We start from the raw sequence: 16089 nt of genomic DNA, 5'->3' as shown, positions 1-16089 counted from the left end.
GCTCAGTAAACTATTCCTGCTTAGTAATTTTAGAACTAATACGTACTTCATTACTATTACTAATAAAGATATGCTTTACAGTGTTTTAAGTGCTCCAAAATAAAGCAACTTCATTTTTTTATAATGTGAATACGTATTTATTTGAATATTTATTCAGAAATAAAAGCATTTTTTGATATATTAACTTTTTCAGTTCTTTCAGTATAGGAATTGTATTATACAAACCTTGTTTTACAACCAATAGATTTCACTTTTAAAATCTTAATTGGGTAGATCAAGGATAGTTTTAATTTGAAATTAAATTAAGCATAAGAAACGTTGGAATTTACATAAAATTACCATATATTGGCAACGCAGGGTACAATTTAACAATAACATATTGAAATAATTTATGCACATTTTGCTCAAAGATTTGTGTTTAATAGAGATTGGTTAGTCTAGCTTTCTTAAAATTTATTGACACTTTTATCTGTTTTTCAGGTTTATCAATTTTGTGAAAAACTATGACAACCCAAATTTAACAATTTCCTTCTCTGCTGAACGTAGTATTGAAGATGAAATAAATCGAGAAAGCAACAGTGATGTTCACACTGTTGTAATTAGCTATGTAGTCATGTTTGTATACATTTCCCTGGCTCTTGGGCATATTAAGAGTGCTGCTAGATTCTTGGTATGCATCTTTTTAACTATTGAAATTAAAAACAGATTTCAATGTCTTGCAAGTTTAATTAGAATTTTAGCACCTTAATGTTTATTTTTTTTTTATCTTTTTATTTTGAACATTTACCTCTTTAACAACTAAGTAGTAAGATAGGTGGATAACATACAATATCAGGAAAGTCCACACCCATATGTGCTGTAAAATATCCCTACAGTCTTCTAGAAATTAGCAAATTTATTTATCAATTTTTTAAGCAGTTTTTCTCTTGAAAATTTATGGAGATACATGTAGCGAGCTCCCTAATTGTTTTATACAATACAGTATATGTTATCTAAAAGTGTTGAAGATAGCATGTTTCAGAACAATAATTTTCCTAAATAAGTAAAAGAGATATAAATGTATATTACGTATTTCCTGAATTAGAAATTGATGTTCCTTATGTTGCCTATTCACTTTATATTTCTTTGAATTAAATACACATGCTTGTTTTGGCACAAGTAAAAAAGTGCAGCTGGTTTGACAATCAAACTATTAATCTGTAATTATATTGTAAAAACAGAATTTCAATGTATGTTGTCTTTATTTACTAGGTGGATTCAAAGATCTCATTGGGCATTGCAGGCATCCTGATAGTGCTAAGTTCAGTTGCATGTTCTTTGGGTATCTTCAGCTATTTTGGAGTCCCTCTAACACTAATTGTTATTGAAGTCATTCCCTTTTTGGTGTTGGCTGTTGGAGTGGATAACATTTTCATTATTGTTCAGACATTTCAGGTATTTTTGTTAATATAACATATATAGTAAGATGATATTTGCATATGCGAGTCCGAAATTTATTTTATTTGCATATGCGAGTCCGATGATATTTGCATATGCGAGTCCGATGATATTTGCATATGCGAGTCCTCATATTTGCATATGAGTCCGAAAGGAGAAGGGCGGTATAGAAATTTGAATAATAAATATGCACCATTTTGTTGGAATAAACTAGTAGTGTGTTTAGCCTATGATTCTTTCTCTGGCTTTCTCTGGCTCGGATAGGAAATGCAAGCCAAAATGATAATCTGTCTAGCTCACCTTGTTGGTAGTAGCTCTCCCAACGTTTGGATGGAAATACTGAAAACTGAACTTTGGACCTTTTTTGACAATATGAGCCTGCTGATAAATCATGGCCTCAAAGCCTACGGCCAAGAAGCTGGAACCCTATGGTGGTTCCATTGTAATTAATATAATTTGGCTTTTTGCAATAATGTGTTGATAATACTTTTAAATACTATTTGGGTGGCACTGAATATCAGTTTCTGGGAAGCAAGGAGAATACTATGTTTGCAGGCTTTCTGGGAAGCTTCATTTGACCTCTGTGGGAAACAACCTGCTCTTCAGCATGGTGCAAGAGTGAGCCTGTTGACACTTCCCTCATGCCTGCAAACTCCCTGTTATGGGAAGAAAGGTTTCGTGGCCATGATTCATAGCAAGCATGGCAAGTATTTGAAAGGCATTTTTCAAATATACATATGCTTACATATCTGTGTATATGTGTATATGCAGTTGCTTAATTCTGATAGTTCCAAAAAAAGCATTTCCTCTGTGTATGCACAGACCTACAACAAGGAGAAGCCTTTTAGAAGAAAACAAAACACCATACTTTCCAGGGAGGAAGGGCTTTAATCTTTCCAGAAATATAGCCATGTTGATAAATCTTACAAAGCATCCCTCTTGAGGGTTTTGTAAAGCCATTAATAACAAGACTAAAAAAGGGGGATTAATTTAGTCTTGTTTACTAAAACATTGTGTTGCATTTCATCTAAACATGAAATTGCTACAGCAGTGAAAAAGATGATTGCCTGTTTTCAGAAGAGAAACCAATATTTAGGCTGGAGAAACTCTGGCCAATGATACATTGGTGTTCATTTTGGATTTTTACAATATTTTAAAGAAGAATATTTAGAATTTCTGAGAGTTTTTACAGTGTGTGTGCATACATATGAGTGTTGATGTAGGCCTGAATGACCATATAGATATAAAATATATTACTGATCTTTCAGTAATAGCCTTTGCAGGTTTGGCAAGGAAGCATATTTCTATATTTTCTTAACTAAAACAATTTGTATTATAATCTGAGACACGATTTGATTTAATGAGTGAATTATAATTTCAGAGAGATGAACGGCTTCAAGATGAAACCTTAGATAAGCAGATTGGTCGAATCCTTGGAGAGGTGGCTCCTAGCATGTTTCTTTCCTCATTTTCAGAGACAGTGGCTTTTTTCTTAGGTAAGATTTTTAAATTTTGGGGTACTTAGGATTTTGGAATTAATTATTTTCTCATATTCCATGACCAGTATATTAAAAAAGTAGAATAGGTAAAGCCATTATTTTTAAATCCTTGAAAATCAACAACAGCCCCAAGTGAATTGAATAGAGGTGTTTTAAAAGGAACAAGTAAAATACATTTCAGTAGAATTCCAAAATCGGTGAAATATAAACTGCCAAATTCTTGATACAATGTGGAAACATTATTTTAATCCAGTCTTGATTATGAACAGCTCTGCAGAATACTACCCATATTTTTACTTTTCATCAAATGTATTTCTGATAAAGCTGGAAAAAGGGATATATTATGGAATAAAATAATAGAACTGGTTTCATTTCTGCACGTTATTTTTGAATTTAAAGCATCTGTTTGCTTAAATGCTGAGTATTGAGAAAGAGCCCTTAAGCATATTGCTGTATACTGAAACATTTTCTGTAGTCCTTGTATGGGAGTCTTGGCATAATATCTTCATTAGGAATTCAACCAGAATTTGGCAAAAAATCACAATGGTAATGCCTACTTTGGAATGTTTTTATTGAAGCATTGCCTATTATCTTGGTACATTGCTTAAACACATGCAACATGGGTAGAAACAGGCTCCGGCTCAACCCTTCCAAGATTGAGTGGCTGTGGCTTCCGGCGTCCCGATATAGCCAGTTGGTGCCATCGCTGGTTATTGGGGGCGAATCACTGGCCCCCACGGAGAGGCCTCGCAACTTGGGCGTCCTCCTGGATGCAAGGCTGTCTTTAGAAGAGCATATGATGGCTGTGGCCAGGGAGGCTTTATATCAGGTTCGCCTGATATGCCAGTTGCTGCCTTTCTAGATCGGGACTCCCTATGCACGGTCACTCAGGCACTCGTCACCTCCCGCCTGGACTACTGCAATGCTCTCTACATGGGGCTCCCCCTGGGGTGAACCCGGAGGCTCCAGCAGAATGTGGTCGCGCAGGGGATTATGGGAGCGACGGGGCGCTCCCATGTGACACCTCTCCTGTGCGAGCTGCACTGGCTCCCGGTGGTCTTCCGGGTGTGCTTCAAGGTGTTGGTGACCACCTTTAAAGCGCTCCATGGCTTAGGGCCAGGGTATTTACAAAACCACCTTCTGCCACCAATAGCCTCCCACCGGCCAGTACGCTCGCACAGAGAGGGCCTCTTCAGGGTGCCGTCCGCCAGACAATGTTGTCTCCCGAGGGGGAGAGCTTCTCTGTGGCGGCGCCCGCCCTCTGGAACAACCTCCCCCTAGAGATACGTACAATACCAGACCTCCAGATTTTTCATCAGGCCCTGAAAACTTATTTATTTACCTAGCCGGGCTGGCTTGATCCCACAGTTTTGGTTAAATTTAATTGATTTTAATTGGGTTGTTTTAAATTGCGGCCAAAAATATTTAATTATTTTTAAACTGTTTTTAAATTTTGTATGTTCTGTTTTATTCTGGCTGTTCACCGCCCTGAGTCCTGCTGGAGAAGGGCGGTATACAAATTAAAACAAATAAATAAAATAAATAAATAAACCCCCAACACCACCACCCCCATTTTTTTCACCATCTTCTCATGAATTGTAGAAATGTACTGGTTAGTATTTTCTTTTCTTTTTAATGACAGTGTTTTACATTAGTTAACTTTTTAAAAAATTGGGTTGGCAAATTGCTTCATGATATTTTATGGGAAGAGGTATATAAATGTTTGAATATATTCTTTTGTATTGGGTTAGTATGACACACATCTGTTTATTTTTCTCTTTTAGGGAGCTTGTCTACTATGCCTGCAGTTCGTTCATTCTCCCTCTTTGCTGCTGTGGCTGTGTTTATTGATTTCCTTCTGCAGATTACCTTCTTTGTAAGTCTCTTGGGCTTGGATATTAAGCGCCAAGAGGTAAGTTCATTATATACTCTTTTCATATTTGTTTTGGATCAGCATTATTTTAGCAGCACATTCATTTTGGCATTTTATATTCCAGAGTAATCGATGTGATGTCCTGTGCTGTATCAAAGGTCGTGAAGAAATCAGTAGCTCCCATCACTCTAAAAGCATGTTGTTTCAATTTTTCAAAAACATTTATTCTCCATTTCTTCTTAAAGATTGGATGAGACCAATTATTGTACGTACACCCTCATTGTTTTAGCTAAAGTTCGTTTTGATTTAAAATATCTAAACTCTAGATAATAATCTAAATGCAATCATGAGATTTTTTATAATTGTACGAATATATTTAATTTTATGCATATTTGTGTTCTTCTTTGGCTGGTTTTCAGAATAGTAAAAATCAGTTCAGTAGTCTGAACAGATTAATGTTAATTTTACTTACATTTACTGTAACAGGAAGATGTTAAATATTTTTTCCACCCTATTGCTAGTGTACCATGACATTGTTTTAACCTTTAAATGGAAGAGCTACAGTACATTTTCTAGCAGCACTGATTTACTTTATAGATTTCAAGTATGTAAATCAAATCTTGAACAGGTTTTATATAAATGCTACTTGTGAGGCAAAGATGATTTTACTGTATTTCAGATATCCATATTTGTGGGTGTGTTATCATTCAGCATAGCAGTTGTTAATAAAGTTGAGATTGGCCTGGACCAGAGATTATCAATGCCGGACGTAAGTTTTTCAACTGCTTGTACCACTACTTTTTTTTCTTAGGAAATACTAAAAATTTCCTGAGAATGACTGCTCCCTATTTGTGCATATAAGAAATAGATTAGGACGGAGGGGGGGATAGCAATAGCACTTAGACTTATATACCACTTCACAGTGCTTTACAGCCCTGAGTGGTTTACAGAGTCAGCATATTGCCCCCCAACAATCTGGGTCCTCATTTTACCCACCTTGGAAGGATGGAAGGCTGAGTCAACCTTGAGCTGGTGAGAATTGAACTGCTGAACTGCTGTCAGCCGGTAGTCAGCAGAGGGAGCCTGCAGTACTGCATTCTAACCACTGTGACACCAAGATTGTGGAAATTTTTTCTTACTTTAGTCTCCTTTGTGTTCTCTCTCTTTTAAAATAAGGATTCCTATTTGATAGTCTACTTCAACGATCTTGGCAAATACCTGCATGCAGGTCCTCCAGTATATTTTGTGTTGAAAGAAGGGCATAATTATACAACGCCAGATGGACAAAATATGGTTTGTGGAGGAATGGGATGTGACAACAATTCTCTGGTACAGCAAGTGTTTGAAGCAGCAGAGATTAGCAGCTAGTAGGTATTCATTTTCCTTTTTCCTTAAAGATTTTCTCTTGCAAATAATGTTCTGTTAGAATGGGAACAAACTTTTATTCAGACTCATGATTAACCAGCGTCTTGTGTAAATCCAATATAGGAAAATTATCCAGGTCACACTCTTGATTTATTATTTGTATTTCCTTTTGAATTATTAAGTTATTATGTCCAATGTAGCATCATTTTCCATATCATTCTTGTAGCCTGTCATATTTAAATCCATTTTCAAATCAGTGTCAGTCTTGACCAATGAAACCTGCTCCTCTTCCACAGCAACTTTTAAACACACAGTCTATCTGTAGAGGCAGCCACTCTTAAAATTAACTTCTGGGTCCATTGTTCCAAAATAGTATGTTCAGAATTAAAATATTTTGCTTCATTCTGTATTAGTAAGTCAAATTTCATTCTCCTTTCATCAATCCTTGAACTTTTATTTAAAACTTTTTCACTAAGGATTGAAGGAAACCCCTCTGGTGTTTTCAAGATTGTAAATTCAAAGGCTTCTAATTCAAGTAGACCTCAATTTAGAACAGTTCGTTTAGTGACCCTTCGAAGTCACAGTGCCACTGAAAAAAGTTACCATTTTTCACACTTATGATCGTTGCAGCATTCCCATGATCACCTGATTTACATTCAGTTACTTGACATCTGGTTCATATCTATGATGGTTGCAATGTCCTGTGGTCATGTGGCCATATTTTGCGATCTTCTGACAAACAAGTAAATTTGAACAGTCACTAAACAACCTGTTATAAGTCAAGAACTATCTGTTTATTTTTTAAAATTTATGGTATCTGCATTGTATATTTTTTAAAAAAATATGCAGTTTGTATAGAATGTACATGAAAATGTTTGACAAACGATGGTACCATTTTCATATTTAGTACAAGAATTAGCTATGCACCTTCTTCCTGGATTGATGACTACTTTGATTGGATCAAACCGCAATCTTCCTGTTGCAGAACTTATAACACCACTGGAGCATTCTGCAATGCTTCAGGTACAGCTGAATTTCAAATCTTAATGAATTTATTGATTTAGTTTTACAGGAATGAAGACAAATGTTAATTTTATGAATATTTTCCAATAACATTTATACAGTTGTCAATCCATCATGTGTGCGCTGCCGGCCACTGACTAAAGAAGGAAAACAGAGACCTGAGGGTGAAGACTTCATGAAATTTCTCCCTATGTTCCTCTCAGATAATCCTAATCCGAAATGTGGCAAGGGGTACGTTTGGAAGGACATTGAGTCATAAAATGCCTGGCTTTTCTTTGTCTATATAATAAAGCTAACAGCACAAGAAGTGCAAAATAAAGCTGAACTTTAATTTTATATTTGGGTAGGCAAATATTGCTTAATAAATATAATGTAATCTTAGCATAAATAAGCATAATAATTGCCATAATTGAAACACAGCAATTGAAGGATATAACTTCCATGTAGAAGGAATCGAAACAATTGAAAAGGAAGATAAATACACCTGTATGCTAATAATAGTTGTGGAAGTGATTACTCCCAACCAGTTCAAATAATATTTTCCAAAAGGGGTGACATGACTAGGAGTGACATGATAGCAGTGTTCCAATATTTAAGGTGCTGCCACAATTCTTCAAAATGTCTGAAGGCAGGACAAGAAGCAGTGGATGGAAACTAATCAGGGAGAGAATCAACCTAGAAAACAAGGAGAAATGTCCTGACAGTGAGAACAATTAATCAGTGGAATGGTTTGCCTTCAGAAGTTGTGTGTGCTCCAACACTGGAGGTTTTTAAAAAGAGATTGGACAACCATTTGTCTGAATTATAGGATTTCCTAGCTGAGCAGGGGGGTTAGACTAGAAAATCTCCAAGGTCCCTTTCAACTCTGTTAGTCTGCTATTCTGTTAAAATATTTATTTATTTATTTATTGGTTCGATTTATATGCCGCCCTTCTCCGGAGACTCATGGCAGCTTACAATGCGTTAAGCAATAGCCTTCATACTTTTGTATATACCTACTTAGTAGGGCTTTCGCCCCCCCCCCCCCAAGCAGTGTTCTTTTTTTATACAAAGTCAGCTTATTGCCCCCACAATCCGGGTCCTCATTTTACCTACCTGGGAAGGATGGAAGGTTGAGTCAACTTTGAGCCTGGTGAGATTTGAACTTGCAGTAATTGCAGGCAGCTGGTGTTACTTAACAGCACTTTAGTCTGCTGCGCCACCAAGGCTCTAAATCAAGAACTTTCAAAAGGGCATGAAGTGAATAATGAAGTTATTTACTTATGTTATTTATGTTCAAATTTGTAATTTAAACTTAAAATAAAAATGGTTAGTCGGCTTTAATAGCAAGAGAAGCTAGTGGGAAAAGGAGCTCAACATTCGTGGGAGTTTCTAAGAAAGGAAACAGTAATTTTGCCTACAATTCTAGAAAACAGCAGACGTCAATGCAGCCATACTAAAAGTTTAGTGAAGAAATAGACCTATATTGTGAGTTGCAAAACACAAAAACAATACATATAGGTAGACTAGATTTGAATGCTTACATCAGAAAATCTAAAACTCAGAGTAAGCTGAAACTCTTTTATCATTTCAAATAACAACAAAAGAGTTCTTTGGATTCATTCAAAATAAAAAGAATCAGCATAGTTGCTGACTATGAAGAAGGGAAAATACAAGTAAAAAGTAAAGGCGAAGCTAGCCAATTTTATTTTTCTCTGAGAATATTCACGATAATTATAAAGTGAAATGTACTGGAACAGTATTACAGTTTAAGCTTATAAAGTCAGGATGCATGAAATCTATTATGATTTTTTCAAAACCATTTGATATGTAGTCCCATAATATTCAGAATGGCAAGTGAATTAAACATTAACTAGGTTAATGTTAGGTGGATTTTGTAACGGTATTAAACTGAAGGGGTAAAATTGAGTGGCTTTGCCACCTTAAAATGTTCAGTAAAACATATACTATATGCTTTTATATTTTTCTTTGATCTAGTAGTATAAACTGAAACTCTAGTGTGTCTGCCTATACCCTGTAGTATCTCTCATTTTAAAAATTGGAAAATTCTTGTGCTATGAGCAAAGATCCAGGCTAAGACATTTAGGCCTTAGAATACCACATAAAAGTATTAGAAAGTTAATAATAATGGATCTTTGTAATCCAGTAGTTCATTTGCAGATATGACCAATAGTATACAGTATTTGTCCATTAAAAAGGTAAAAGTAAATGGAAATTGAAGAGAGCATGGCTGCCTGTACTGCAATTTGCATCTTCCCTGGATTGCTGGCTATTGTTATCATTGAATGCATGGGGCCTTTTCAGCCCTAATTTTGTTTCAGAGCCATTATGTCTCTTAAAACCTACAAATCGGGGGTGAAATGCTCCTAGTTCAGACCGGATTGCCCAATCCGGTAGCAATAGAGGTGGGTGGTTCGGAGAACCGGTAGCAAAAATCCCTGCCCGCCCCCCCCCCCCATGCCCAGCTGAGCCGAGCAATCATCAGAGGCTTTTTTTTTATTTTTAAAAGCATTTTTTCTACAACCTCTTTGGCCGAAAAAATGCTTTTAAAAGTTTTTTTAAAAAGCCTCTGATGATCGCATGGCTCAGCTGGGATCATCAGAGGCTTTTAAAAGCATTTTTTCTACAACCTCTTCGGCCGAAGAGGTTATAGAAAAAATGTTTTTAAAAGGAAAAAAAGCCTCTGCCAATCAGGCAAGTCAGTTGGGATCGTCAGCTTTAAAAAAAAAAAGCTTCTGCCATCAGGCAACTCAGCTGGGATTGTCAGAGGCTTTTAAAAGTATTTTTTTTATAACTTCTTCAGTCGAAGAGGTTGTAGAAAAAATAGTTTTAAAAGTTAAAAAAAAAAAGTTGGCCACGCCCACTCAGTCATATTACCCCACCACCACCAAGCCACGCCCACAGAACTGGTAGTAACAAATTTTAGATTTCACCACTGCTACAAATATATAAAAAAAATACCATAATTTCTTTGGAGAGCGATTTTTTTAAAGAGGTGCAATAGTACCCTACCTTTATAAGCCTTCTTGATCCATACAAAAATTAGTCCTAAAATTTATCCAAGCCTATTCAATGGCAAATATGATGCTGCATGTGAACTGTGTTTTTCCCATCATTTTCTTAATATTCTAAATGTGCCTGGTATTCCCAATGGACCTCTGGGCTACCAAATTTAATACTGTCATTTTCTTAAAGTAAGAAACATTATACTATGCCTGGAGCACTCTTTAACTCCTGACTTTACCAGCAAAATATTTACTTCATTGTCAAAGTATTTTATTCCCTGACTACATCCATGCTGCAAATCATCATTCTATTGCTTTGTGTTGTGTACTTTTAGCAAGTATTGATCTGTAGCATTTCCTAATAAGATAACAGATGCAAATTGAAATGCCTGTTAGTCGGTTGATTTGAAAGAAGTCAGCAGCTTTTTTGATGTATGCCAACTGTACTCTCCTTTTTCAGAGGACACGCTGCGTATAGTTCTGCAGTCAACTTTATACACAACTCTTCTGAAATTGGAGCCACTTACTTCATGACTTACCATACGATGCTAAAAACCTCAGCAGACTTTATTGATGCATTGAAAAAAGCACGAATTATAGCACACAATATTACTGAAGCCATGGTCCACAAAGTAAAAAATGCTGAAGTTTTTCCTTACAGGTACAGTAATTTCTTTATGGGCAGAAAATTTTCCCACAACTTCCTCGCTAAGAATTATATTACAATATATGCCAATCCTTGAATGGTACTCTGAGCTGCTTCAGAAGTTGCCATTAAATTGTAAAAGGAGAAATTTTTAAATACATGGGACTAAATTATAATAGATTGTTATAACAGCTAATATATTTCATTTAATCAAAATTAAATTTTGTTCTGGCCCTTTCTACTTGTTTGTTCTGGACCACTATTTTTCTTTTTCTTTTTTGTTCTCTGCATGATCCTTCGAAGTCACTTGAAAGCTACTGCAAATTTTGATTATTATGAAGTGATAGCAATAGGGTTCTAATTCTTTTTTCTGTGCAATTTTTGGATTTTTATAAACATATTAATAAGCATGTGCAGAGATAGAACAGTTTGCAAATAATTAAAGCAATAATACTAATTTAGAACTATATTCGAAGTGTTCCACATTGCTCTGATCAATTCCTAAATGTTTGATTGACTGAAGTGTTGTGGCTTCGGTTTATAAATCTAGAATCACAAATTTAAAAAAAATCTTAAAACTACCCAGTTTTTGTCAATCAATCAATCTTTAATCTGTAAATAAAGTATGTAATTTTTAGCATTTGTCTTTCCTCCCAAAATAATAAAATTATTTTTGCCACCATTAGTAATGGAGAAACATCGTTTTGGTGCTCTTTTAGTGGAAAAAACCAAAAATGATCAAGAAAAAAAAAAAGCAAAATTGTTGTTTTTACTGCCATCATCAGCAGACATTAAATAATTTTAATCTGGAGAAAGCTATGCTGAAAAAGGTGGAAGGGAAGAGGACAGCTAGCAGCAAGGTAGATAAACTAAGTTATAGCAACAATGGGTATGATTTGGAAGAGCCTTTATGGAGAAAATCTATGTGGCTGTTAGGAGTCAACAATGATTTAATGGTGACTAATCATCATAATCAATTTCTAAAAGTCATTTAGCTGGCTTTGCACCTTAGGCAGGACCAGAACTCAGAGTCTCCTGTTTTCTAGCTTGGTACCTTTATTACACCAAACAATTTATCGTTATCTCATAACGATAAATGGGTATGTGTTTAGCTACAAATACCTGTACAATGGTACTTTGTGCCCTTTGCTCTTTTTAAAAAAATAAAGTTAAATTTCAAATGCATGTTTGTATTACTGAAGCCTATCTTTAGGTTTAGAAAATTGGAATAGAACATTGTGATTAGGGTTGGACAAATGTATTCTTTCATTCTTGTCTTCAATTTTTGAAAAGTGGAAAGTGAATTTTTTAGAAGATGCTACATGGAAAGCTGTGGTTTGTAAATTTGTTTACTTATTTTTCTCTTCATAGCATATTCTATGTTTTTTATGAACAATATTTAACAATTGTGGATGACACCATCTTTAATCTTGGCGTTTCCCTTGGATCAATATTCATAGTAACTATGGTGCTGCTTGGTTTTGAAATATGGGCTGCCATTATTGTTTCCTTCACTATTGCTATGATACTGGTCAACATGTTTGGAGTGATGTGGCTCTGGGGTATCAGCTTAAATGCAGTTTCCTTAGTAAACCTTGTAATGGTAAGTTTACCTACACTTTAATCCTACTCTATTTAAAAAGCTTTGGTGCAAAACAAATACTGCTTAGATTCTGTACGATTTATAGCCTTAAAGATGGATTTAAATGCTCAAAAGAATACACATGCTGTGCTTGACACACATCATTCCTTGTCAAAAGGAAGTGTTTCCCTTTTTGTTTCTATTCATTTAGATGTCTATGAAAATCTTGTTTTTTTTAAGAATACAGTGACAAGATTTGTCTTAGACTTGGTGTCCATTATCAGCCACATGAGTTAGCCAGATAATGTTGTGCACAGCTGCATCTATTACCAATGCCCCAACAAAAAATTGTATGAAATAAAATAAAGCAATTCTGTAAGTTGTTTTGAAATTAAACCTGGAAAATGTTTGCTGATTTTGGACATCTTTACCAATTTGGTATTGGTTAAAAAAAATTAACAGAATTGCCCTCTTTTCCCATTTTACTCTATGGTTTCCTGCCTACCAGTGAGTGGTATTTTGATATCTTCCAAGTCTTATTCACAAAAAAATGTTCTCTTTCCCAGTAACTCTTTTTAAGGATTTTTAACTTTTGGGAATCAAGATTTGATGTCTCTTCACCAATAATGCATCTTTATTTGCGACTGCTTAATAGTTGACTTAATATGTGCTATGCTTAGAATAATTTTTTTTTAAAATTTGATTTATATGCCGCCCTTCTCCGAAGACTCAGGGCGGCTTACAATGTGCTCAGCAATAGCCTTCATCCTTTTGTATATTTATACAAAGTCAGCTTATTGCCCCCACAAACTGGGTCCTCATTTCACCTACCTTAGAAAGGATGGAAGGCTGAGTCAACCTTGAGCCTTGGCGAGATTCGAACCCTGCAGTAATTGCAGGCAGCTAGTCTTAATAACCAGCTTAATAACAGGGTGCCTTAAACCCCTGTACTACCAGGGCTCTTGGTCTAATACAGGTAGTCCTCGGCTTACAACAGTTCATTTAGTGACTGTTCAAAGTTACAGCGGCACTGAAAAAAAAGTGACTTATGACCATTTGTCATTTACCACCTTTGTAGCGTTCCTATAATAAATGTCTCATTTAACAACAGAAATTTGGAGCTCAATTGTGGTCATAAATTGAGGACTACCTGTATTTAAACTAATAAATCGAACTAATAATAACTAATTTAGAGGTAAAACAATATTCAATTATACAATTGTAAAAAAATCTATATCCCTGTTAAAATGCCAGTTTATTGAAATGTAAAAAATCAGACCTCCCTCAACATCCAAAGTGGTAAAAGAGGAAGAGGAAGAAGAAAGAAAAAATCAAACCAAGACAAATCACTTCACTTACATCTCAAAAAACTGGCCTTTTAATAGCAGTGTCTACACTTTTTATATCCACTGTAACTATTGTGATATTTTAAAAGCCATCTTCATATCTTGATAATTTCTGAACTATGAATTTTTCTACAAAGAATGTTTATCTGCTGATAGACATCTAGAAGCTGATAAAGAGGCACTGGGTATATAATTTGACTTGCTGCATTTATTATTGCATTTAATGTTTTACAGCAGATTCATGTTCCTGCTTTGTGTTATTTTGCATATATGCTCTAACAAGATTCTATTAGTATTTAATTGCCATTTATTTGAATGCCTTATGCTTTATAAAACAGTAGAATATCCTAATATCTAAATTATTTCTTTTGCAGAGTTGTGGCATCTCTGTTGAGTTTTGTAGTCATGTGACAAGAGCATTTACAATTAGTACAAAAGCAACAAGAGTAGAGCGTGCTGAGGAAGCACTATCCCAAATGGGGAGCTGTGTAAGTAGCATTTTGTATACTGTTTGTTAGGCAATAGAAGGCACAGGAATTGGGCCCAATTGTCTTAACAGCTCATGGCCTGTATGCAATCTACACTCTGCATCTGTGGAGACAAAGTTCATCTCTTCCTGTAGTTGTAATTATAGCTAAAAGTTTGGGGTAGATAACCATTTTGACCCTAAGGACTACAGATCAAGGACGGAGTGTGCCTATGTACCACACTTCATATGCATATACCAGGGGTGTCAAACTCATGGCACCATGGTGCCATCATGTGATGTATTGGGACTTTTTTTCCCCTTCATTAAACCGGGTGTGGCCAGCACATGACGCATCCGGCCCAAGGGGCGGGAGTTTGACAGCCCTGGCATATACCATTCCATTGCTTGTGTTCTCTTTTACTATTGAACCTTGGCAAGATTGCAGTGGAGAGATGAGGTCCCCTGCTTAAAAATATCCATCCCTGTTGCAGATCACTGTTTTTGTTGTATGAGAAGAGTCATCTAGAGTAGGAACACTGGGAAAAGGAAGAACACAATGAGCTTCTCTCTTTCATTAAGTAACTTAGTACAGGTTGTATACTAATGAACTGGTTCTCACCAACCTGAGTAGTTGATAAGAGGGAAGTAGAAGGTTGTTTGCTAACCATGCACAAGACAAGATGCTGATAAATTTCTGTTATTGATAATGATGCTGATAATAAAAAATAATGTAAAAATAAAATAATTCTGACCTGTTGGAAAATGGGTACATTGACTATAGCAGGACAATGTGCTTCGCTAGATTTGTTACTTCTTTTTTTAATTTCAATAGGTTTTCAGTGGTATTACACTCACAAAATTTGGAGGAATAGTGGTGCTTGCTTTTTCCAAATCTCAGATTTTCCAGATCTTCTACTTCAGGATGTATTTAACCATGGTGCTACTTGGAGCAACCCATGGTCTAATATTTCTTCCTGTCCTACTTAGCTACATAGGTAAGACAAAATTGGAATTTGCTTCAGGTATAGTAACCTATTTGCCGTAGAGGCCACATTTAACATTGTGATGTCTTTATTTAACATAATAAACTTGTTTAGCAAAATAGATCACTTGGGCATGTACACACCCTCTATTCCTAATGAGACTGAAACAAAAATTGTTTCTCATGTTAAGGCCTAGTATGTTCTGTTTTGGGGGAGGTGGGGGGCTTATTTCATGCCACAATGGCATACCAAAAAATCCCTAGTATAGCATTTTTTGAAATATGTCTGAATTAACAAATTTATTCATTTTAATTTAGCTTAAAATAAGTAATTTTCATAATTATTTCTGAAGTTGAAGGACTAATTAATTAACATTTTTCAAAAGTAAAATTTAAGCAGGAGCAAATGTGTAGAAGAAAAAATTACCCTTATTTGTGGCAGGGTTTATGCATTATGCTCGATTAATACATTTTTGTCTTGTATTTGTGCCTTGTTTGTAAACTATGATCATGTCTTATCATGGGCATTAGGCCATACTACCTTATTCTATAAATTACGGCAGTGTTCTATACATCAGCAGGCCCCAACTTTTGTGGACTGGCAGTGGCAGCAGCAGGTGACGAGATGATTCTGCGCAAACAGCAGGCTAGCGTGCTCACATGTGCAGCTTCATTGGCACGAGTGGCAGATGCAGGCTCCCACTGCTTCTTCAAATGGAGCTTTGCATATGAGCTGCTCACGCAAGTGGAGTTGTGTGCATGAACGCACTTGCCCGTCACTTATGCAGCCCAGTTCTGAATGGGCCGTGGCCCAGGGACCCCTACTATACATGAACCCAGCCCATATTCTGCTAAACTTTGG

At 35.7% G+C, this 16089-nt stretch overlaps 1 protein-coding gene across 3 annotated transcripts in view; it reads left to right on the top strand.

Annotated features, from left to right (window-relative positions):
- NPC1 (NPC intracellular cholesterol transporter 1) overlaps positions 1 to 16089 on the top strand; it is a 40091-nt gene that overhangs the window by 22008 nt on the left and 1994 nt on the right. For 2 of the 3 annotated variants that reach the window (XM_034429605.3, XM_087891337.1), the window contains 13 exons: positions 481 to 670; positions 1252 to 1434; positions 2819 to 2933; positions 4721 to 4848; positions 4934 to 5074; positions 5489 to 5578; positions 5986 to 6176; positions 7082 to 7197; positions 7299 to 7428; positions 10663 to 10863; positions 12220 to 12451; positions 14151 to 14264; positions 15078 to 15240. In XM_034429605.3, coding sequence (XP_034285496.2) covers positions 481 to 670; positions 1252 to 1434; positions 2819 to 2933; positions 4721 to 4848; positions 4934 to 5074; positions 5489 to 5578; positions 5986 to 6176; positions 7082 to 7197; positions 7299 to 7428; positions 10663 to 10863; positions 12220 to 12451; positions 14151 to 14264; positions 15078 to 15240 — 1994 coding nt within the window. Of the gene's footprint in view, positions 1 to 480; positions 671 to 1251; positions 1435 to 2818; positions 2934 to 4720; positions 4849 to 4933; positions 5075 to 5488; positions 5579 to 5985; positions 6177 to 7081; positions 7198 to 7298; positions 7429 to 10662; positions 10864 to 11534; positions 11708 to 12219; positions 12452 to 14150; positions 14265 to 15077; positions 15241 to 16089 lie in introns of those variants that run through there. The other variant, XM_034429606.3, reaches the window with a different exon arrangement.

Source organism: Pantherophis guttatus, chromosome 3, assembly GCF_059756535.1.
Source record: "Pantherophis guttatus breed Tessera chromosome 3, ASM5975653v1, whole genome shotgun sequence".
In the NCBI taxonomy this organism is placed as follows: domain Eukaryota; kingdom Metazoa; phylum Chordata; class Lepidosauria; order Squamata; family Colubridae; genus Pantherophis; species Pantherophis guttatus.
Note: the sequence above shows the minus strand (reverse complement) of the source record. Positions and strands in the feature narration are given on the sequence as shown.